Source organism: Vipera ursinii, assembly GCF_947247035.1.
Source record: "Vipera ursinii genome assembly, chromosome: 3".
NCBI classification, from domain to species: Eukaryota; Metazoa; Chordata; class Lepidosauria; order Squamata; family Viperidae; genus Vipera; species Vipera ursinii.
In genome coordinates, this window is record NC_139516.1 from 208,266,579 (window position 1) to 208,290,166 (window position 23,588).

The window sequence follows — 23,588 nt, forward strand, 5'->3', positions numbered from 1 at the left end:
TAGACAGCACACTAAAAAGCAGAGACATCACCCTGTCAACAAAAGTGCGTATAATCAAGGCTATGGTCTTCCCAGTTGCAATGTATGGCAGTGAAAGCTGGACCATAAAAAAGGCTAAGCGCCAAAGAACTGAGGCCTTTGAACTGTGGTGCTGGAGAAGACTTCTGCGAGTCCCTTGGACTGCAAGGCGATCAAACTGGTCAGTCCTAGAGGAGATCAACCCTGACTGCTCTTTAGAAGGCCAGATCCTGAAGCTAAAACTCAAATACTTTGGCCACCTAATGAGAAGGAAGGACTCACTGGAGAAGAGCCTCATGCTGGGAAAGATTGAGGGCAAGAGAAGAAGGGGACGACAGAGAATGAGGTGGCTGGATGGAGTCACTGAAGCAATAGGCGTGAGCTTAAATGGACTCCAGAAGATGGTAGAGGACAGGAATGCCTGGAGGAACGTTGTCCATGGGGTCGCGATGGGTCGGACATGACTTCGCAGCTAACAACAACAGGCTGGAAAAACCCAACCCAAATTTATTTACAGTTGCCTCATTGATTTTCTCTGCTCTGCTCTGCTGGATTGACTTCTGCTTCTAACGTCTCTGAACAGATTCAGCTGTGACTCCTCTGAGTCCGACCCCTCCTCCTCACACAGCTGAGCCTCGTGAGGAACACGACTGGAGGGGCCAGGCTGAGAGTCCTGCAGTGCATCAGAGCCTCCCTCCGACACCGAAGGCTCTCCAAACCCCTCCTCCTCCTCCTCCTCCGATTCATCGGACTCAGTTGCTGGGAGCACAGGCTGACACTGAATCACAACAAACAGGGGCAAGAGCCTATGGTTGGGGGGGGGGGCATGGCTGTTACAATGCAGGGGACAGTTTTCAGCTCAGTTCTGGGGTTTCCAGTCTTTGCCAAAAAGGGACACCCCCCCCACTCGGCCTAGGCCTACCAAAGCTGAAAAGAAGAGAACGTGGTTGTTTAACTTACAGGCTTCTTGCAAGAATTTCTCCCTTATGCTGTCTGAAGTGCAGTTTTTACACGTTTTGATTGCAACTGCCATGGCAGGGTTCTCCTGCAAGAGAGAAAGCCCCCACGTTATACAAATGAAAGGAATCACGCAGGTAGACGTTGATTCTGAAGTCTCTTTTTTTTAAAAAAAAGTGTTTCACAGACTTTCCAAAAAAAAAAAAGACAATTTTGCTAAAATTAGCATTTTCTCAGGAACCAGGCATCTGAATATGACAAAGGGCTGCCGCTTTATACGTTTCGTATATGAAGTACAGGAGTGAGGTTGGGGGGTGGTTTCTTCCCTTACTTAATTTTTACATGTTGCAGGGACTTAGTTTAATCTTTTTTAAATTGGTCTTAATTTTTGTATTAATGTTTTAAAAATTATACCCTGTAAACCGCCCTGAGTCCTTCGGGAAAGGGCGGTATATAAATTCAATAAATTAAATTAAATTAGAGCACTCTGAAATTCTTGTCAAAACTAAAAGAAACAAACCTAACCAAACTGTTAAATGTTTAACTTGAACTAATATAATATTGTGGAAGGGTTTTTTGTTTTTTTTAAAAATTCTTTTCGATTTTATATTAGATGGATCCAAATGTTTTTGGGTTTTTTTGAAAAGACGACTTGCATAATATTAACGCTCGTTTCTTCGAAAGTATAAAAAAAGACATTAATATTAAAACTGTATCGGCCACTTTCAAGTTTCTACAGTTTGACTGGAAATTTAACTTTGTCTTTTTGCTATAGAAAGGATAGAATTCTCATTCTTGATTCTGTTAAAACACTGTGTTCAATTTCAGCTTGAATTAGACCAAGTTTGTCTCGGAGTACACAGAAAAAGATAACCCAAAAGTTTCAGTTATCGGTTGTGCATTACACACCAACTTATTTTTCTGGCAGTTTTAAAATCTGCCGGTGGGCAACCTGTTTAGTTGAGCTGCACGGTAAGCATCCTATAACACCCTCCTTTCAAAAAAAAAAAAGCAAAGTTGTGACACTAAGGCAGTGATGGCGAACCTTTTAGAGGCCGAGTGCCCAAAATGCAACCCAAAACCCACTTATGTATTGTTGGGTGCTGGGTGGGCGTGGCCCACTGGGTGGGCGTGGCTGCAGTGGTAATGGCAGACTGGATGGGACTAAAAAGTTCAATCAATCAATTCCAACTTTGCGAGATCTTTTTTTTTTCCCCACGAGAAGTTGAAATTGATTGAACCTTTTTTTTTTTGCACACGGCGGCGGAGGCCTAAAGCGAAAAGGTTTTATAAAACCCAGCTGAAGGCCTAGGACTGGGGCGACGGCGCACGTGCCCACAGAGAGGGCTCTGCGTGCCACCTGTGGCACGCGTGCCGTAGGTTCGCCACCATGGCAGTAAGGCGTTTACAGGATTTAATGAAACGCGACCCTTCTCTCTTCTAAAATTCCAGAAACCACCTGCAAACGTAAAGATAAATGAACTTCTTACTGCCTGCTCTCTAAGCCAAATATTTCTAGAGTACTGTACTAAAATGAATTTATGTTTCTTTGAAGACCCCGATCTTTCATATTTGGATTTTGTTCAATCTTTGCAGCAGAGTGGCTGTAGTCTTCTCTTGAATATAAATTTAATAAAAAAAAATTGAGGTTACATCTAAAGGTGGGGCCAACGGAAGAAACCTTTCTGAACATCTTCGACATCTTCCTCAAGCTTTTTCGACCCCAAATTGTCCCCAGGATGGAAAAAAGGGTAAAAGTATTCTTCTCTGGTCGAGTGGCAGAGTTTCATAAAGAACGTTTTTGGGTTTTTTTGACCTAAGGCTCCAAGGTTTCAAACATCTCTTGAAAGAAGCTAATTAAAACCTAATTGCTCCATGAGAAGACGAGCGTAATTTTTTTTTCCCCCTCTGTGCGTTCATGCGTCTCTGGAAAGGGGCTGAAAGCTGCAGCTCCTGCTGAAAAGTTCAGATGTATCCCACAGCAGGCTTAAATCAGAAGCTGCTGGTAGGCAGCGTTCTCTGCATTAAAAAGTTCACACATTACCGATGGCTAATTAGACCCTCAGGCCAAATGAGACTTCTCTTCTCCTTGGACCCCATCTCCTCCGCACACATCCCCACCATGTCACTACTTAACAGCCGGGCGTGTTTATCCTCGGAGCCTCTGAGCTTTGCTATAATCAGAGAACTGAGTTAAACTCCCAGCTTAAGTTCTTATTACTCCAGTCTTAAGCCAATCGTTTGTGACTTTTGTCTTCCAACTCTCCACCAGACACACGGCACGTGTTTCTTCCAATATGCAACATCTTTTGAAAAACTTAAAAGCAAAATATTTCCCCCTCCCTGCCTTCCAAATATCTTTAATACGTGTGTATGTGTGTGTGTGTGTGTGTGTGAATTTGAGTTTACCTACACAGCTCTCCTCAGCATGACGTGGGTACAATGAGCTTTCGGGGTCAAGTGGGGGAAAAGGTTTAGCCTTCATCTGACATTTTAGTCACCAGGATTGGAGTCATTGTTAGCAGCGTTCGCCACACAAACCAACGTGACACAGTACTGAGAAAGAGCCATATTTGCACAAGAGCAACAGGCTGAAATTGGTTGACCCCAAGCGAGCTGAGAGGACAGTCGACTAAGAATGAAAATAATTTCTAAGCAACCAACCGTCCCAAGTTTTGTTGTTGTTGTTGTTGTTGTTTTTAAGGTGCTTTTTCCATAGACATTAAGCAACCGGCCTTACGTTACCCAGTCACAGCAAACAGCCAGTGAACATGAAGACAATGTCCTCCAGAAGAATATTTGTAGTTCGGGGTTGAACTGGGGGTGAGCTTGGCGATGTTCTTGCAGACATTTCATTACCCAACTAAGCAACATCATCAAGGCTAGATTATTTATTTAGCGTACGGCTGGTCACACAAAATATTAAAAACATTTCATATTTACAAGTTAAAACAGTTAAAACAATTAAAAAGAAGTAGTAATCAAACCTAAGAGGAAAACAGAAATAACATTTCAGAGTTTGATGTCGAGTTTGGAAATCCAGTCAGTAGCTACCGTTGTTACGCAGAGGAAGTCCTTAAAATCTCCTGGGTATTTTCTATTAATGCATTCCCTCACTATATGTTGGATAGTCTGTTGGGGAGCCCCGCAATCACATTGCGCTGAAGATGTCTTTCCCCATTTATACAAAGAATCGGCACACACCCCATGAGTCGTTCTAATTCTATTGTATGTCACCCATATATGTCGAGGTAAATTGAACCCTGGAGGTATATTATTGGGATTAATATTAATCAAGGCTAGAAAGGAGTGGGGTTTGGTAATGAAACGTCTGCAATTGAGCATCAAGGACCCCACATGAAGAAAATAATTGAGGGTACATGTGATAGAGGTCTGCTAGAACAAAACAAAATGAAGGGCTAGCCCAGGGCTCTTCAAACCTGGCCCTTTTATGACTTGTGGACTTCAACTCCCAGAATTCCTCAGCCAGCCTCCATTTTGTTTGTTAAATTTAAGACAGGGCTCTTCAAACGTGGCCCTTTTATGACTTGTGGACTTCAACTCCCAGAATTCCTGAGCCAGCATGGGGGAAACTATGGCCCCTTCATGACTTGTGGACTTCAACTCCCAGGATTCCTCAGCCAGCATGGAGGAACTATGGCCCCTTCATGACTTGTAGACTTCAACTCCCAGAATTCCTCAGCCAGCGTGCCTGGCTGAGGAATTCTGGGAGTTGAAGTCCACAAGTCATAAAAGGGCCACGTTTGAATTGCCCTGGGCTAGACAAAGGACACCACCCATGCACACAACTGTGGTATAAAACTCTTGCCTTCTCCAACGCTCTTTATATCACCTGGTGGGTATTATAGTTTGATAAATGTGAACATGTGAGGGTGTGTAGTTTAAGGAATTGTAATCAATAAAGATAAAAGATTAGCAGAGACTCTATGTACCGGGTTAAGAAGTGTTCCAATACTACATAAGGTAAGTTCAAAACTGGACCTATTTGCATTTTCACCAGACCAAAAAAAGTGTACAGTAGATAATTACAATTAGAAGGCAGATAATTCTACTTACGAAAAAGTATGAAAACATTACAGATACCTACTGGAGTGGCATAAACTCCTTGGTGAACATCACCAAACTGTCCCTCGCCGATGCAGCGTCCCAGTTCGATCCGCTCCCTCTGAATCTCATAATCCCTGGCTATTAAAATACAATCCATTTAAATTGAAAATCCATTGGTGAAACAGCCTCCCCACGATATACCCCACAAAAGACCAAACACCATCCAAGGTAGCTTAAAATGATTACCCGTTTGCGGTGTGTGTGTGTGGGGGAAATACCAGAATTTGCCCACAAGCAATCCACGTAAATATCATTTCTATCGTGGAACCCTCTTAAAACACCCATGCAAAAGGAACATCCTGGAAAGGATGTGAGACATCTAGTTCTGAATTAGTTCCAGTGTGTTTAGATACATTAATGCAAGCAGTGCAATTAAAACATCTTAACTGAATTATGACCAATGGTTCACATTGGAAAGAAATGCAGAAAAGGGTTAAGGTTATTTTGATTAGCTCCCGCTAATGGCATATTTAAGAGGTCTCCGTTACATGATATTTTAGGGGCTCGTGGTTTTCAACCTATACACACATTCCTGGAAATAAACCTCACTGAAGAGTGAAATTTATTGCCAAGTAAAAATACATAATATTGAATTGTTAATCAGGAAATCGGCCAAGAACAGTTTTAATAAAGCTGGGGGGGGGGGGGAAACTAGCCAAAATGCCTATGCAATTTATTCTGCTGACACATCATACTTATTTTATTATGTTTTTTTTTCTTTAGTAAACTGCTTACTCCTAATATCATTAGGCATTGTTCATTGCCAACTGAATTGTCTATTTTTATTTCCATACTTCAAATAAAATAATGGGAAACATGCTTTGTTTCCAAAAGGGGAAGTGGAAATGATTTATTACGATGAGTTCAAAAAAAGGTAAGAATAGACATAAAATCTTCTATATTCTACATACCCATTTTTATTTGAACACAGCAGGTTCCTCTTTATAATCCCATAACTATCAAACGTGTTGGCTTAAAAATACACAATTGAGCCAGCACTTTATTAATAGAAAGTCAACAGTTCCTTTAAAAAAAAAAGATATCTCCAAAATTGTAAACAGATAGATAATTAAAGGATCTCCTGTTACCTTCATCTATTCCATAGCTTTCTGCAGTGCAATTAAGAGAAAAATCAAACACTGGCTTAGAAAATACTTCTTAAAATGCAAATTACATTTGGAAAATAATTTCCAGTATTCAAAATCCTACACACAGGCATTGTATTTGAAATTTCTGCAAACTCCCCAAAACACATGATCTGTCTTTATGACACCATCTAAATAACACCATCTAAATAACAACTTTACTTTGCATATTATAAAACATTTTAGGATAAGGTTGTTGCATTTATCTACTACATGTTATAAGCTAGGTTTTTCATTAGCAATGGCTAACAATTTTTTAAAAAATCATTCATTCCCTCTCCCTTGCAAGAATACTCTTTTTAAAAAATTATTATTATCCCTGGTTAATCAGCCTGATTAGCACTTGGAAGATGACCTCAAAGGGATACTGAGGCTGTGGGCAAGGCCAGACAGTCCTAACACATCCAAGAAGGCAGTAACAAAACACATCCACGTTGTTGCCGAGAAAACCAAATGGATTTGTCTGCATTATCACTAGGAGCTGTGCTTGGTTCCAGAATAGTTTTAATTTTGATACTTAGGTTTTAAATTGTCTTCTATGGTTGCAGAGAGGATGCTCATTTCAGATGCAAAGCACAATCTCTCCTCTTAACGTGTGTTTCCATCCTTTTAAAACAAACTGAGATTTTTCCATTATACCAGCACTTTGGAAATTGGATTTTGATTTTACTAACATTTACTTGTTTATTTATATGTAGCAATGGCAATAGCACTTAGACTTATATACCACTTCACCGTGCTTTACAGCCCTCTCTAAGAGGTTTACGGAGTCAGCCTCTTGCCCCCAACAATCTGGGTCCTCATTTTACCGACCTCGGAAGGATGGAAGGCTGAGTTCAACCTTGAGCTGGTCAGGATCGAACTCGTGGCAGGGAGCAGTGAGTTAGCCTGCAATACTGCATTCTAACCACTGCACCACCACCGCTCTTACAGTGAGGGGAAAAAAGTATTTGATCCTCTGCTGATTTTGTACGTTTGCCCACTGACAAAGAAATGATCAGTCTGTAATTTTAATGGCAGGTTTATTTTAACAATGAGAGACAGAATAACAAAAAAAATCCAGAAAAAATGCATTTCAAAAAAGTTATAAATTGATTTGCATTTTAATGAGTGAAATAAGTATTGGATCCCCTATCAATCAGCAAGATTTCTGGCTCCCAGGTGTCTTTTATACAGGTAACGAGCTGAGATTAGGAACCCTCATCAATCAAATCCCAAACTCACCACCATGGCCAAGACCAAACCAAAGAGCTGTCCAAGGATGTAAGGCAGGCATGTCAAACTGCCGGCCCGCAGGCCGGATGCATCACAACGAAACCGCGCCCTCCCCATTGCCGGCAATGGGGAAAAAGTCGCAATATGTCATGCGACGTCACAAGTTTGACATGCCTGATGTAAGGGACAAGATTGTGGACCTACACAAGGCTGGAATGGGCTACAAAACTATCGCCAAGCAGCTCGGTGAGGAGGTGACAACAGCTGGTGCGATTATTTGCAAATGGAAGAAACACAAAATAACTGTCAATCTCCCTCGGTCTGGGGCTCCATGCAAGATTTTACCTTGTGGAGTTTCAGTGATCATGAGAACGGTGAGGAATCAGCCCAGAACTACAGGGGAGGATCTTGTCAATGATCTCAAGGCAGCTGGGACCATAGTCACCAAGAAAAGAATTGGTAACACACTATGCCGTGAAGGACTGAAATCCTGCAGCGCCCGCAAGGTCCCCTGCTCAAGAAAGCACATGTAAAGGCCCGTCTGAAGTTTGCCAATGAACATCTAAATGATTTGGAGGAGAACTGGATGAAAGCATTGTGCTCAGATGAGACCAAAATCGATCTCTTTGGTATCAACTCAACTCGCCACGTTAGGAGGAGGATGAATGCTGCCTATGACCCCAAGAACACCATCCCCATTGTCAAACATGGAGGTGGAACCATTATGCTATGGGGGTGTTTTTCTGCTAAGGGGACAGGACAACTTCACCGCATCAAAGGGAAGGGGCCATGTACCGTCAAAATTTATTGCCCTGTACACTGCCCTGAGTCCTTGGGGAGAAGGGGGGTATAAAAATTTAATAAATATAAATATAAATATAAATATAAATATAAATATAAAATCTTGGGCGAGAACCTCCTTGCCTTAGCCAGGGCATTGAAAATGGGTCGTGGATGGGCATTCCAGCATGGCAATGACCCAAAACACACAGCCAAGGCAACAAAGGAGTGGCTCAAGAAGAAGCACGTTAAGGTCCTGGAGTAGCCTGGCCAGGCACCAGACCTTAATCCCATAGAAAATCTGTGGAGGGAGCTGAAGGGTCAAGCTGCCAAACGTCAGCCTCGAAACCTTAATGCAGGGGTGTCCAAACTTTTTTCAAAGAGGGCCAGATTGGATGAAGTGAACATGCTGGAGGGCCGAACATTTTTCCGAACATTCTTTGAACAATTACAATTAAATGCAAATGAATTATTTTATGCCAAGTTAATTGCAAATGGCATACTTTTCATTTTATAACATAAGATCAACTGACAGCTGAGTTTTCACAATGTATTTTAAATAAATTTAAAAAAAAACTTACTGTGTGAGCTGTTACCAGAGAGTCTGACCTTGTCAAACTTACTTTGACAAGGTCAGACTCTCTGGTAACAGCTCACACACTTCCACCACTTCACAAATTCTGCTAGGCCAGGGCCCTACCTACCCCTGTCCAGCTCCCCACATCCCAGCCCATAAAATGGCTGTGAAACACAGAATGTGCGCACGTGCACACACACACACACACACCCGCCCTTCCCTGGATGTCGCCTTCGCCCAGGGGAGCCAGAGGGCTTCGAAGCCGGGGCAGCTCCGGCGACAAAGAAGGCGCGCCCTCGCTGCACCGGCACAGACGCCGCGCCAAGCCCGCGGCGGGGGGAGGAGCGTGGTGGTTCGGCCAGACAGGAAAAGTTGCGGGAAGCGGCCGCCACCTGGTAACGGCGCCCGGGCTCACAACGTGGAGGCGGCGAGCAAGCACGCGCTCAGGGCGTGGCGGCCGCGGTCCAGTGAGGGAAGACCGCCGAGGGAGTGGCTGGCCGGGCTGCGCTGCTGCCGAGCAAAGCTCGGCCGGGGTGCCCGCTCTGCTCTGCCTGGCGCCAGCTCAGAGACTCCGCCCGCCAGGCCCTTCTCCCACTCAGCCAGGCCAGGCGCGCACCGTCAGCCTCGCTGCACCGGCACAGACGCCGCGCCAAGCCTAGGGCGGGGGGAAGGAGCATGGCGGTTCGGCCAGGCAGCCGGCCCTTCAACCCACCGGAGGAGCGGCAGATCGGCGTGGCCGGAGTCGGGAAAGCCACTAGAAGGGGGAGGAGAGTCACCTCTCCCCCCCGGGGGGTCGCCCAGCCCGTCCCGGGAGGCTGACATTTCTGCAGCTGAAAAAGTCGTCTCAGATTCCATGGCGGAAGGTCACCCCCGGGACTCCAGCGCCAGGCAGGGCTGAGAGGGGGAGGGGGGGAGAAAGGGAGGGAAGGAGACAGGGAGGAGAAAGGACGAATGGGGGGAGGTAGGGAAGGAGAAAGAGAGAAGGAAGGAAGGAAGGAAGAAGAGAGAATGGATGCAGGAGAGAGGAAGAAGAAAGAGAAAAGAGAGAGAGAGAGAGAGAGAGAAAGAAAGAAAAAGAAAGAAAGAAAGAAAGAAAGAAAGAAGAAAGAAAGAAAAAAGAAAGAAAGAAATCGGAGGCTTGGACAGACCCCGCTCCAGGCTCCGGGGCCGCCACCACGGAATGCCCAGCCTCGGGGGAGGGTCTTCTGCAGGCGCACCCTGGCCCCCTCCCCTCCCCTCCCTCCCTCCCGCGGCCCGTCCCCAAGGCGGCGCCCGCGGGTCCCCGGACTCACAGCATGCAGAGGGCGAAGGCGCCGGCCACGCTCTCGCTGTCACGCACCAGGAAGCTGCCGGCCCGCCCGGCCCACGCCAGCAGCTCCTCGGCCGCCGCCCGGCTCAGGTCCTTGTGGTACCAGAGTGGCCAGCCCGGCACCGCCGGAGCCCGCGCGCCCCAGCGCCGCCGGAGCCGGAGCTGCCGCCATGGGCAGCCGCGGCGTGCAGAGAAGGTGCTCAGCGGGATGGGCGGGCAGGCCGAGACCCCCGCCGGCCACCCCCGCCTCGCCCACAGTGCCGCATGGCCCAACCGGAGACCCCCGGCCGCTCAGGGCATGCCCGGCCCAGCGGCTCCTCCTCTGGGCTGCGCTCCGGCCGGGATGAGGGCGCGATCCGCTCTCCGTGTGCTTCCCCTGCGCACTGGAGCCGCCCCGGGCCCCGAGCAGGCCTGGTGGAGGAGGAGGAGGAGGCGGAGGAAGCCACGTGGAGCCCCGGAGCCTGGCTGGCGGAGTGGGGGCAGCAGCTGGGCTGGCGTGCGCTTCCTGGGGCGGCCCCTCGGCGGGGGAGGCGGGAGCAGCTCCCGAAGGGGCGGCCCTCAATCAGAAGGGAGGGCCGTGGGAGGGCCGCATTTACATACAGCAGGGAGGGCTGTTGCGGGCCGTATTAAACCACCCCGCGGGCCGCAAATGGCCCGCGGGCCGGACTTTGGACATGCCTGCCTTAATGACTTGGAGAGGATCTGCAAAGAGGAGAGGGACAAAATCTCTGAGATGTGTGCAAACCTGGTGGCCGACTACAAAAAATGTCTGACCTCTGTGATTGCCAACAAGGGTTTTGCTACCAAGTACTAAGTCATGTTTTGCAAAGGGGTGAAATACTTATTTCACTCATTAAAATGCAAATCAATGTATAACTTTTTTGAAATGCATTTTTCTGGATTTTTTTTTGCTCTTACTGTCTCTCACTGTTAAAGTAAACCTACCGTTAAAATTACAGACCGATCATTTCTTTGTCAATGGGCAAAGGTACAAAATCAGCAGGGGATCAAATACTTTTTCCCCTCACTGTAGATCCTGCCTTTATTATTTTCACCAACAACCTAAGGCAGCAAAAATATCCAGCACATCTTCCTGCTTCTTATTTTCCCGACAACAACAACCTGTAAGGTGAGTCGGAGTGAGAGGGAGTGACTGGCCCAAAGTCACCCAGCTGGCTTTCATGCCTGAGGCAGATCTAGAACTGGTGACTGGCTCAAAGTCTCCTAGCCAGCATTTCTAAGGAGGGACTAGAACTCACTGTCTCCTGGTGATTGGCCCAAAGTCACTCAGCTGGCTTTCATGGCGAAGGCGGGACTAGAACCCATGGTCTTCTGCTTTCTAGCCTGGTGCGACTGAACCACTAGACCAGGGGTAGGCAACCTCGGCTCTTTTATGACTCATGGACTTCAACTCCCAGAATTCCTGAGCCAGCCATGCTGGCTCAGGAATTCTGGGAGTTGAAGTCCATGAGTCATAAAAGAGCCGAGGTTGCCTACCCCTGCACTAGACCAAGGGTAGGCAACCTTGGCTCTTTTATGACTGGTGGACTTCAACTCCCAGAATTCCTGAGCCAGCATGATGACTCAGCTTGGAAACTCCTCCCTTTCCCCTCAGTGTGGCTGGCTGAGGAATTCTGGGAGTTGAAGTCCACCAGTCATAAAGTGGCCTAGGCCAGGGGTAGGCAACCTTGGCTCTTTTATGACTGGTGGACTTCAACTCCCAGAATTCCTGAGCCAGCATGGGTCAGCTTGGAAACTTCTCCCTTTCCCCTCAGCATGACTGGCTCAGGAATTCTGGGAGTTGAAGTCCACCAGTCCTAAAAGTGCCAAGGTTGCCTACCCCTGCACTAGACCAAACTGGATCTCATTTTCAATCATCAACATAAACCACACTCTAAACAGGTTTAGATATAGGAAAACATTGAGAATGAAGGTGGAATTTTCCTGCCTTTTCCTTTTCTTAATGCACCGAAGTGTAAGATCCTGGAGGGAAAGCACTTGTAATCCTTACGGTTCTTGTGAGTAAGACACAGCGTAGTGCCTGAACTGAAACACCGAATAACTAGCAGTTTCCCACCTGGACAAGAATCCCAAATTGGCCTCTCTCAACTGTTTTATGTGTGTTTCTATGTTTACTATTTCAAAAAATAAATAATAATCCCCAGTGGGGATTCAAGTACACTTAAACCTTTTGCTTTCAATGTCTAGGTCCAAAATGATACCTCCCAAATATTTGCTGATGAAACAGCTCTACAACTATGTTTATTGACTCCATCAAGGTCCAGAGTGGAAAAGGAAGACTTACTCGAAGGCATGGTATACGTGTCTTCTTCATCTATGATCTCTGCATAGTCATCTGTTTCTGAAATGAAATAATTGGGAGAATCTGAAGGACATGACCATAATAACAAACAGAATAAAAAGACTGGAGGGGGGGGACTGTGTGTGTGTGTGTGCGTGCACACACACAGACCCACCTACCCACACACACACACAGAGACTGCTTTTCTATCCAAAACCCAAATTCTGCAAGCTTTTCACCTCCCCATACACATCTCCATCTCCCATCGTGATTAAATCTCCCCAGACGAGGTTAACACAGGGACATGAAGATGACCTCATTCCCACCTACATTACGTAACCAAGAGCTGTTTTTCCAGGGACTAGAGGCAAACTGAATGCATCTTTATGATCAGGAGACAGTTCCCCTGTTTACAGGCAGGAGTCAAAACATGAGTAATCCCGTCGGAAGAATCAACACAAATTTTCTGTTATAAATGAAATTCACAAAAAAGCAACGGATGAGAGAATTTGCAGGGGGAGAGTGGAATACAATGGACAAACAAGACCGAACTTGACATACATCTGAACATTTGAGCCCAAAATAGCAATGTCTGTGATATTTGGGGTTTTTTTTAAAGTTCTTTATAAAAAAAGAGATGAGGCATGTCTGGAAACGACTGGTCTTTCTCAAGGCCTTGAAGCCTTGGGGTCCCGATGATGTGGCTGAGCCCATTTCTTGATTCCACTAACTCAGGGGTCTTCCAACTTGGCCCTTTTATGACTTGTGGACTTCCAGAATTCCTCAGCCAGGCACACGTGCCTAGCTGAGGAATTCTGGGAGTTGAAGTCCACAAGTCATAAAAGGGCCAAGTTGGAAGACCCCTGCATTAACTGTTATGAATGATTATTCATTGCTGCTGTTGGTCGTATTTCTCAGCTGCTAATTTATGGTATTTAAAATTGTGTTACACTGCTTTTATTCCTTTGTTACGTGCTGTTAGCCACCGAGGGTCACGAGCAGCTATATCAATTTATTTATTTATTTATTTATTTATTTATTTATTTATTTATTTTAATCCCATTTATATCCCGCCCTTCTCCGAAGACTCAGGGCGGCTTACAATTTAAGCACAAACCAATGTGCTTAGCAATAGCCTTCATTCTAATCGATCAAGTCACTGAAAGGGTTATCCACGTATAAGGTTTAAGGTTTTTAAGGTTTTATTTAATTTGTATACCGCCCTTCTCCCTAGGGACTCAGGGCGGTTCACAGGGCATATATAATTACGATACAAAAGTTAAAATAAGATTAAACCAATGCCCAAATAAAAAACAATAATACAATAATAAAAACAACAATTTTAAAAGCCCATATTCCCCCATCAGGCCAGACCAGCTAATTCGAATAAGTGGGTCTTCAGGCCGCGACGGAAGGTTCGGAGGTCCGATGCCATCCGGAGCTCCACCGGCAGTTGATTCCATAGTGCCAGAGCGCCCACAGAGAAGGCCCTCCCCCTGGGGGCCACCAGTCAGCATTCCCTTACCGGAGGCACCCTGAGGAGGCCCTCTCTGTGGGAACGCACAGGGCGGAGGGGAGTTGACGCCGGCAGCAGGTGGTCCCTGAGGTAACCCGGACCCATGCCATGTAAGGACTTAAAGATCATAACCAAGACCTTGAACCTCACCCGGAAGACAACTGGTAACCAATGCAGCTCACGGAGCAAAGGTGTAACATGGGAGTACCGGGAAACTCCCAAGACAACTCTCGCGGCCGCATTCTGTACCAGTTGGAGCCTCCGAGTGGTCTTCAAGGGAAGCCCCATGTAGAGAGCATTACAGTAGTCAAGGCGAGAGGTCACGAGCGCATGAGTGACCGTGCACAGGGCATCCCGGTCCAGATAGGGCTGCAACTGGCGCACCAGGCGAACCTGGGCGAAAGCCCCCCTAGTCACGGCCACTATATGGTCTTCCAGGGTAAGCCGTGAATCTAGGAGGACTCCCAAGTTGCGAGCCCTATCCACGGGGGGTAAGAGCTCACCCCCCATAGAAAGAGGTGGAACATCCCAGGTGTCCCGGGAAGCCGGAATGTACAGCCACTCAGTCTTGTCAGGGTTGAGTTGAAGTCTGTTCCTCCCAATCCAGACCCGGACCGCCTCCAGGCAACGGGACATCACAGCGAGGGCATCACTGGGGTGGTTTGGGGTCGAAAAGAAAAGTTGGGTATCATCGGCATATTGATACCCAACTCCAAAACCACGAATGATCTCACCCAGCGGTTTCATGTAGATGTTGAACAGGAGAGGCGAGAGGACCGACCCCTGAGGAACTCCACAAACAAGAGACCTAGGGGCCGATCTCTGCCCCCCTGCCAACACCAACTGCGAGCGTCCCAGGAGATAGGAGGAGAACCACTGAAGAACTGTGCCTCCCACTCCCAATCCCCTGAGACGCCGCAGCAAGATACCATGGTTGATGGTATCGAAAGCCGCCGAGAGGTCTAATAGGACTAGGACAGAGGAATATCCCCTATCCCGAGCCCTCCAGAGATCATTCACCAGAGCGACCAATGCCGTCTCCGTGCTGTACCCGGGCCTGAAACCCGATTGGTAGGGGTCCAGAAAATCCGCTTCATCCAGGACCAGAGGGAGCTGATGCGCCACCACACTCTCAACAACCTTCGCAAGAAAGCGAAGGTTGGAGACTGGACGAAAGTTGTTCAATACAGCTGGGTCCAAGGCAGGCTTCTTGAGGAGAGGTCTCACCACCGCCTCCTTCAAGACGGTGGGGAAATAACCCTCACTCAAAGAAGCAGATATAACCGCCTGGAGCCAGCCTCGTGTCCTCTCCCTAGCTGCATAAACCAGCCAGGAAGGGCACGGGTCCAACAAACATGTGGAGGAGCTCAGCCTCCCCATAATCCTGTCCACTTCATCAGGGGTCACAGAATCAAACTCTTCCCAGGTAACATTGACAAGACCGCCCGTGTCCTGATCGCCTGACTCTGCCCAGTTGGAGTCCAAACCGGTCCGAATCCGAGCGATTTTATCCGACAGATGTTGACTAAATTCCTCGGCACGACCCTGCAAGGGATCCTCCCTCACCTCCTGATTAAGAAGTTAATTAACAAGTCTGCTCTTAACCAATTCTAGCTATTTCAACATTATTGTCTAATTCTATCCTCACTCCACCCCCAGTATTTTCATCAAGGTTTAGCTTTTATTATGCAAAGAGATTAGCTTCATGTCCACAGCTGTCCTTCCGGCTAGAAATCTTAAGTGTATATGCTCAACAGCCAAAACTGTAGTTTCACTTCGGCTCTTCCTTGTCATCTAAGCCAGAGGTCTCCAATCCTTCTCAATTGGTGGACCAGAGGGAAAAGCATTTTACATGTGCCCGTGCATGCACACGCAAATGGGGCGGTGCTGGCGCCCACGTGACACTTGCTAACAGCGCCATTTTTGGAGCCCGGTGCCCCGTTTTCACTACCCAATGCCCTTTCTTTCGCTGCGCAGGACCCCATTTGCATAGCAGCGGCGCTACCGCAAGTGGGTATGAGTCCATGCACATATATCTGTGTGCTGGCCAGCCAGTCCCGTGGCCCGCTGGCTTGCAGGCCACGGCCCACAGTTGGCGACCCCTGATCTAAGCCCTGACAGCACTTGAGTTTAAATAAGCCCTTCCTCTCGGGAACAGGATTTTGTTTGTACACTTATAAGATTTCCTCAGGCCTTCCCCACCTAATGAATTAAAAAGTTTTAAAAAAAGGCAGAATTCCAAGGAAAAAAGAACAAGAAACTGCTATCCTTGAACTGGGAAAAACTAGTGGAAATTAGTCTCTTCCACAGCCTTGCTAAATTATAGGAGGAATAATAATAATAATAATAATAATAATAATAATAATAATAATAATAATAATAATAATAATAATAATAATATCGCTGTACCAGGAGATGCCAGAGTCGAAGGAAAAGAACTGGAAAAAATTACGAAATACCGCGACCTGGCCATCGAAACTGCGCGATTATGGATGAAACGTGTGACAGCGATACTCATCATTGTCGGGGCACTGGGAGCTATGTCCAAAAACTTTGCAAAATACTTCAAGAAATTGCAGCTTCCCGCAATAACTCCAGCAAAGCTACAAAAAAACTGTGCTACTCGGAACATCTTACATTTTGAAGAAATACCTGGTTGATACCTAGGATGCTGGCAGCAACCCGTGTCAAGCATTAGCGCCAGTCAATTTGAGTGTTCAGTTTTTTTTATTTTTTATTTTTTTAATTCCATTTATATCCCGCCCTTCTCCGAAGACTCAGGGCGGCTTACAAGCTCAGTTGACTGAGTTTCATGTTTAATGAATAAACGTCTACTACTACTACTACTACTACTACTACTACTACTACTACTAATAATAATAATAATAATAATAATAATAATAATAATAATAATAATAAAGTTGGAAGGGACCTTGGAGGTCATCTAGTCCAACCCCCTGCTCAGACAGGAAACCCTCTACCATTTCAGCCAAATGGCTGTCCAGTCTCTTCTTAAAAACCTCCAGTGTTGGAGCATTCACCGCTTCTGGAGGCAGGTTGTTCCACTGGTTAATTGTTCTAACTGTCAGGAAGTTTCTCTTTAGTTCTTAGCTTGCTTCTCTCCTTGATTAGTATGGAAGAGTGGGGGGGGGCGGGGGGGAACCAAGAGGCTTTGCCTCAGAATTTAGGTCATCTCCAAGAAAAGGTTAATTGTTTTAGTTGTACATTGCATTCCTTAGTAACTTCTTCTCTGTGTGTGATAGCTAACCTTATTGTCTCTCATTTCTATAATAGAAATGGGCATAACTCCTTCACGCTATTCCCCAAAGGATTGCATTTTCTGCCCTAATTTCTCCCGAGTTGAAATCTCATTTCAAGAGGTTCTGCTGAGGCTCGTTAATTAGAGCAGCCTGCAACGAAGCTGGCCTGTAGTTTTCATAGATCCAATCTCGGTGGAGATCCTCAAGTCATCCAGGTCATGGCTGTCCCGAAGGTGCTTTGTCCAAGAGCTTCTTGGCTTTTGCTTAAAGGACGTTTCGCTTCTCGTCCAAGTTTTATAAATCAGGTTTCGTACATTCTTTCGGCTTCGATGCCACTCAGTTTAGGAAAAGTCATAGTGGCTGGCATTCACCAGTATATGGAATGTATGGAAACTAATCAAGGAAAGACGCAAGCCAGAACTAAGGAGAAATTTCCTGACAGTAGGAACAATTAACCAGTGGAACAACCTGCCTCCAGAAGTTGCGTGTGCTTCATCACTGGAAGTTTTTAAGAAGAGATCGGACAGCCATTGGTCTGAAATGGTAAAGGGTTTCCTGCCTGAGCAGGGGGTTGGACTAGATGACCTCCAAGGTCCCTTCCAACTCTGCTATTTTGCATTTTGTATATTAAGTTAAAAACCTCCATCCAAAGTCCATCATAACAGACATCAGATGAGAACAGACTAATCTCTGACATCCTCAAACTTCCTCTTAAAAAGCCAGGTCTTCACAATCCTTTGGAAGTCCAACAGGGAAGAGGCAGTCTGGATATCTCAAAGGGCTATTTTTTATAATAAAAGTTTAATTTAGAGAAGGGGTTCTCCAAGGTTGATAACTTTAAAACCTGTGGACTTCATCCCCCAGAATTCCCCAGCCAGGCAGTTCTGGGAGCTGGGGAATTCTGGGAGTTGAAGTTCACTAGTCTTAAAGCTGCCAAGTTTGGAGACCCCTGTTTTAGAGTTACACCTTGTAGTTACGGCCTTTCCTGGGCCAAGAAGCCCTGCTCACAGTCACTCGCGCCCTGGTCACCTCCCATACAGACCGCTGTAATGTGGTTCACGTGACATTGTCCTTGAAGAGGATCCAGAAGATAAATTGGCACAGAATGCAATGGCCCAGGCCCTGAAGGCTAAAACGGTAGTCCTTGACTTACAACAGTGACCGTTCGCACTGAAAAAAAAGGGACTTATGAACGTTTTTCAACTCACAATAGCTGCAGCATCTCCAGGGTCACATGATCAAAACTCAGACACTTAGCAACTGACTCATATTTATGACGGTTGCGGTGTCCCAGGGGTCATGAGACCTTCTGACAAGCCAACTCAATGGGGAAGTCAAATCCAAAAACCATATTAACCAACAACTCCATTGATTCACTTGATGTGGCAAGAAACGTCACAAAACAGGGCAAAATTCACTTCACAAAGGTCTCGCTTAGCAACAGGGATTTTGGCCTCAACTGTAGTCATAAGTTGAGGACTACCTGTATCTAGTATTTGACAAGAAAATCCTCAAATAAAATTGCTGGCACAATAAAATTCTGCACAATACAAAGCATATAGGCTTCCCAGGTAAGAATATTATATTGTTAAATGATGAGATACTTTTCCTGGCAAACTAAAAATTCTTTCTCTCTCTCTCTCTCTCTCTCTCTCTGTATCTATAAGTTTTGAATTATTTAAATTTTACTTAATTTAATTAAACATCTCTGTACAGTACTTGCTATGAATAAGAATTGTTTAGGCATTTACCTAGTTGGATTATTTATTTGGTTTAATTTTTTATAGCCTCCCTCTAATTGAGTATATTATTCTTTTTTTTTCCCTTTTTCAGTGGAAAGGCACACATAGAAGATGCAGAATCAATTTTAACCAATTTTAAAAAAAATACTGTAACTCATTTTAGCAGACATTTTCAACAGATTAAGAGATGTTTTTAAAGCCAGACATCCTGAGCTCTTTTGAGAGAGGGTTTTCTCATAATCTGATTTTTTTTTTACTTTTTTTTTGCTTCAGGCATCAACACTTCAAAAGTTGCAAACGTTCCAATCTTGAGCGCTTGAGGGATGAAAAAGAAGCTCTCAGACTTTTAAAGAAAATGCTAATACTATATAAATCGGAGGAGGGAAGGAGGCACCAACACTGGAAGTTTTTAAGAAGAGACTGGACAGCCATTTAATTATAATAAGTTGGAAGGGACCTTGGAGGTCATCTAGTCCAACCCCCTGCTCAGGCAGGAAACCCTATACCATTTCATACAAATTTCATACCATTTGTCTGAAATGGTATAGGGTTTCCTGCCTGAGCAGGGGGTTGGACTAGATGACCTCCAAGGTCCCTTCCAACTTTATTATTATTATTATTATTATTATTATTATTATTATTATTATTATTATTATTATTATTATTATTATCATCATCATCATCATCATCTAGCCCCTCTTGAGTTCCTCTTTTTAAATGTTTCCCATCTACTATAAAGCTCTTTTGTACCAAGGAAGAGTCCCAGGATGCTGTTAAATTTGAGACAAACGGCCATTTTTAACCTTTATTGCCAAAGCTTTAAAAACTCTTCCTACGTGATTGCCGAGCGTTAAGGCAGATCAGGGTCAGGACAGGAAATCGAGAGTTAAGGAAGCATCTTCGCCTCTGGATACGCAGAGCTTTTTGCCAGCTAGTATTTCGGACGGCGTAACTGAGGTAGGCTGCCGCGCACCCCAATTTTTGATAAGGTGACTGCCGGAGCCTTACAACGGCCGAAAAACTTTGGAGGCCGTTCAATTCTGCAAGAACTTCGAATGGCGGCTGAACAAAAGGGTGTAACTCCAGGACTACTCCTAATCCGTTCCTCCCAATTTAAGCCAGACCAGCCAAGGCCCAGGACAATCCCACAAGCCACAAATAACAATCACTAGAGATGATTCAATTCAGGCTCAAGAGAAACAACCGGGATATTTACTTACTAATGGGGTGAGGAAAGAGGCATGTTCTAGAGCAGGGGACCTCAAACTTGGCCCTTTTATGACTTGTGGACTTCAACTCCCAGAATTCCTCAGCCTGGCTGAGGAATTCTGGGAGTTGAAGTCCACAAGTCATAAAAGGGCCAAGTTTGAAGACCCCTGCTCTAGAGCCAAATCGTACTGACAGTTGGGCATTTAATTTCTTCCTTATATCCTCTGGATTACAGGGGTCCAAACTTGGCAATGTTAAGACCTGTGGACTTCAACTCCCAGAATTCCACAGCCATAGCTGGCTGTGGAATTCTGGGAGCTGAAGGCCACAAGATTTGCCATTCTCAAGGTTAGACACCCCCTGCTTTGAATATTCTAGTTTGGCTTATTTCTTTTTTTTTCTTTTTTTTTTCTCTACCACAGTACAATAAGGCAGTTACAACCATCTGTTCAGTGACTGTTCGAAGTTACAACGGCGCTGAAAAAAAGTGAGTCATGACCACTTTTCACGTTTACGATCGTAGTCACGAGAGATCAAAATTCGGACCCTTGGCAACTGACTCATACTTATGATGGTCACAGCGTCCAGGCGTCCACCTGATCCCCTTTCTGTGACCTTCTGACAAGCAAAGTCAATGGGGAAGCCAGATTCACTTAACAACTGTGTTACTAGCTTAACAGCTGCAGTGATTCACTTAACAACCGGGGCAGGAAAGGTCGTCAAAGGGGAGACAACTCACTGAACAACTCTTAGCCACCGAAAACTTGGGCTCAAGCGGGGTCGTAAGTCGAGGACTATCCGTAGCTATACAGGCTTATGAAGTGATTATTTATTTATTTTATTTATTTAATTAGTTTTATATACCGCCCTATTCCCGAAGGACTCAGGGCGGTTTACAGGGCAAAAGTTAAAAGACAATATAAAAATTGAAATAGAAATAGGATTAAAATGAGTTAAATTAATTAGTAGCCCAAAAAATGAAAACAAAGTTTAAAAACTTAAAAACCCTAAGTTATAAAAATTAACTTAAAAGTTTATAACCCCTAAGACTAAGTTATAAAAATTAACTTAGGACAGATGTTTAAAGCCTCCCTCTCCCCACTCGGCCTTCGTGTCCCTTTTTTTTTTAAAGGCAGCGCGCACCATGTTGTGGAATCGTATGACAGGACACCTCTGAATAATCTGCCCAAGCGTAAGGCTGGGGGCGATTGGGCTTCATTGCAAACAGCAAAAAGTGGCAAATGAGTTATGGAGGTTGCGAGCCGGCGCATTCGTCACAGACAAATTGTTAATAAAAAGGAACCACATATTACCGTCCCCACTAATTTCATCTGTTGGTCCGGAGTAGCATGCAAAACAAAAAAAAAAAAGGAGAAGAAAGCGGAAAGGTAAAGAGCCGGGGAAGGGACAGAGGGGGGAGGAAGAAAAGGGGAGGGGGAGAAATGAGAAAACACAGTATTAAAATCACAAGTAAGCTAAAGAGAATAAAAAAAAACACAAGTCATATACATGCCCAGGTCCAAGGAAATGTGACAAAGCAGCGATAATTAAGGTTGGGATCCAATAGTTTAGTTCAACACAGCAATCACAGCGGGGCGGGCAGCCGTCCACACATCAATTTTAGTACAATTCGGAGAGAAAAATTAGGCCGCGGTTGTTGTTGCTGTTTTCCTCTCAGTTGTAGCCTCTCCCCTGCCTCGACAAAAGTCATTCCACTGTATGATTTAGATATTCGACTAAATGTCAATGAAATAAAAATTGCCACCCTAGAGAGGGAGATGGGATTGAATTAAGTCTGAAAGTGGTTTAAAAGAAACTGGGCATTTACTGAAAATGGTTTTCCCGCCCCCCCGTGTAGACGCACGAGAAAAATATATCCTCCCAAAAGCCAGTTTAAGGTAAATCGCAAAGAGTTTTGGGGAGATGCCACGGTGACGTTTCTTATTTCTGAAGCTTTTACGGATGGACCCGAGGTTGTAGGTCCACAAACGATTCTTTTATCTTATCTAGGAAATTTATACGGCTGCCCGACTCACTCGTGTGATCCTGCGGAGGTTAGGGAGATAAAACCCCAATATAGGTAAAGGTTCCCCGCACATGCGTGCTAGTTGTTTCCAACTCTAGGGGCCGGTGCTCATCTCCGTTTCAAAGCCGAAGAGCCAGCGCTTGTCCGAGGACGTCTCCGTGGTCATGTGGCCGGCATGACTAGACGCCAAAGGCGCGCGAAACGCTGTTACCTTCCCACTGGAGTGGTCCCTATTTTTCTACTTGCATTTTTACGTGCTTTCGAACTGCTAGGTTGGCAGAAGCTGGGACAAGTAACAGGCGCTCACTCTGCTACGCGGCACTCGGGATTCGACCCGCCAAACTGCCGACCTTCTGATCGACAAGCTCAGCGTCCTAACCCACTGAGCCACCGCGTCCCTTAAAACCCCAATATAGAAACCAATAAATGTCCCCCTCCCACTTTTGCCATGACTGTCAGCCTAAACCACTTTATGGGCTCTGCATCACACTGGGGGTCCCCAGGCCTGCCGGCAGAAAACCTGTTTCAGGGCCTTTTCAGAAAAGCATCCAAGTGGGGGGACAAACAAGTATAAGGTAGTCCTCGATTTACAACAGTTCATTCAGTGACCAACTGAAGTCACGAAGGCATTGGGAAAACAAAGTGACTTATCGCCGTATTTTTCACACTTACAACCGCTGCGAGCACCCCATGGTCACGTGATCAAAATTCAGTCAAGTTGGCAACCGGCACAGCATCCCGTGTGTGTGTGTGTGTGCGCGCGCGCGTGCACACGCGTGCGTGTGTGACACGTGTTCCCCTTTTGCGACCTTCTGACCAGCCAAGCCAAATGGGGAAGCCAGATTCACTTAACAGCCATGTTCCTAACTTCGTCACTGTAGCGATTCACTTTTAACAACTGTGGCAAGCAAGGTGGGGAAAAAACTCCCTTAACAAATGTCTCGCTTAGCGACGTAAATGTTGGGCTCAGTTGTGGCTGTAAGTTGAGGACCACCCGTACCGTACTCGGCTTTCTTCCTTGAATTTATTTCGTCGATAGAAACAGATAGGCCTGAGTGGATGAGGTCAGAGACGTCCAAACTTAGCAACTGTTCAAGTCCTGTGGATTTCCATTCCCAGAATCCCCCAGCCCGCCAGGCTGAAGTCCACAGATCTCAAAGCTGCCAAAGTTGGATACCTCTGGACTAGATGATACGGTCTTCCCACCATAATGCCTACATATCTTTTAGATCTGTAGGCAACAATTAGCGTATAGCTGCTGCTCTAAGACACACCATTGTTGCTCATGCCAGGGGTTCATGCATTGGCCCAAGCAGGCTACTAAGTAAAAAAAATAAATAAATGGAGGGTTTCCTTCACAGGAATTATTCCATAGGTTTGCAGCAGCACCACCAAAGTTTTTTT

The 23,588-nt window shown here is 45.6% G+C and overlaps 1 protein-coding gene across 7 annotated transcripts in view; it reads right to left on the reverse strand.

Moving 5' to 3' along the window:
- PTK2 (protein tyrosine kinase 2) overlaps positions 1-23,588 on the reverse strand; it is a 268,019-nt gene that overhangs the window by 73,785 nt on the left and 170,646 nt on the right. For 5 of the 7 annotated variants that reach the window (XM_083360048.1, XM_083360046.1, XM_083360047.1 and 2 more), the window contains 4 exons: positions 21,472-21,489; positions 12,435-12,491; positions 5,084-5,181; positions 979-1,063 (listed from right to left, as the gene is read on the reverse strand). In XM_083360048.1, coding sequence (XP_083216174.1) covers positions 979-1,063; positions 5,084-5,181; positions 12,435-12,491; positions 21,472-21,489 — 258 coding nt within the window. The remainder of the gene's footprint in view (positions 1-978; positions 1,064-5,083; positions 5,182-12,434; positions 12,492-21,471; positions 21,490-23,588) is intronic. The other 2 variants (XM_083360045.1, XM_083360043.1) reach the window with 1 other exon arrangement.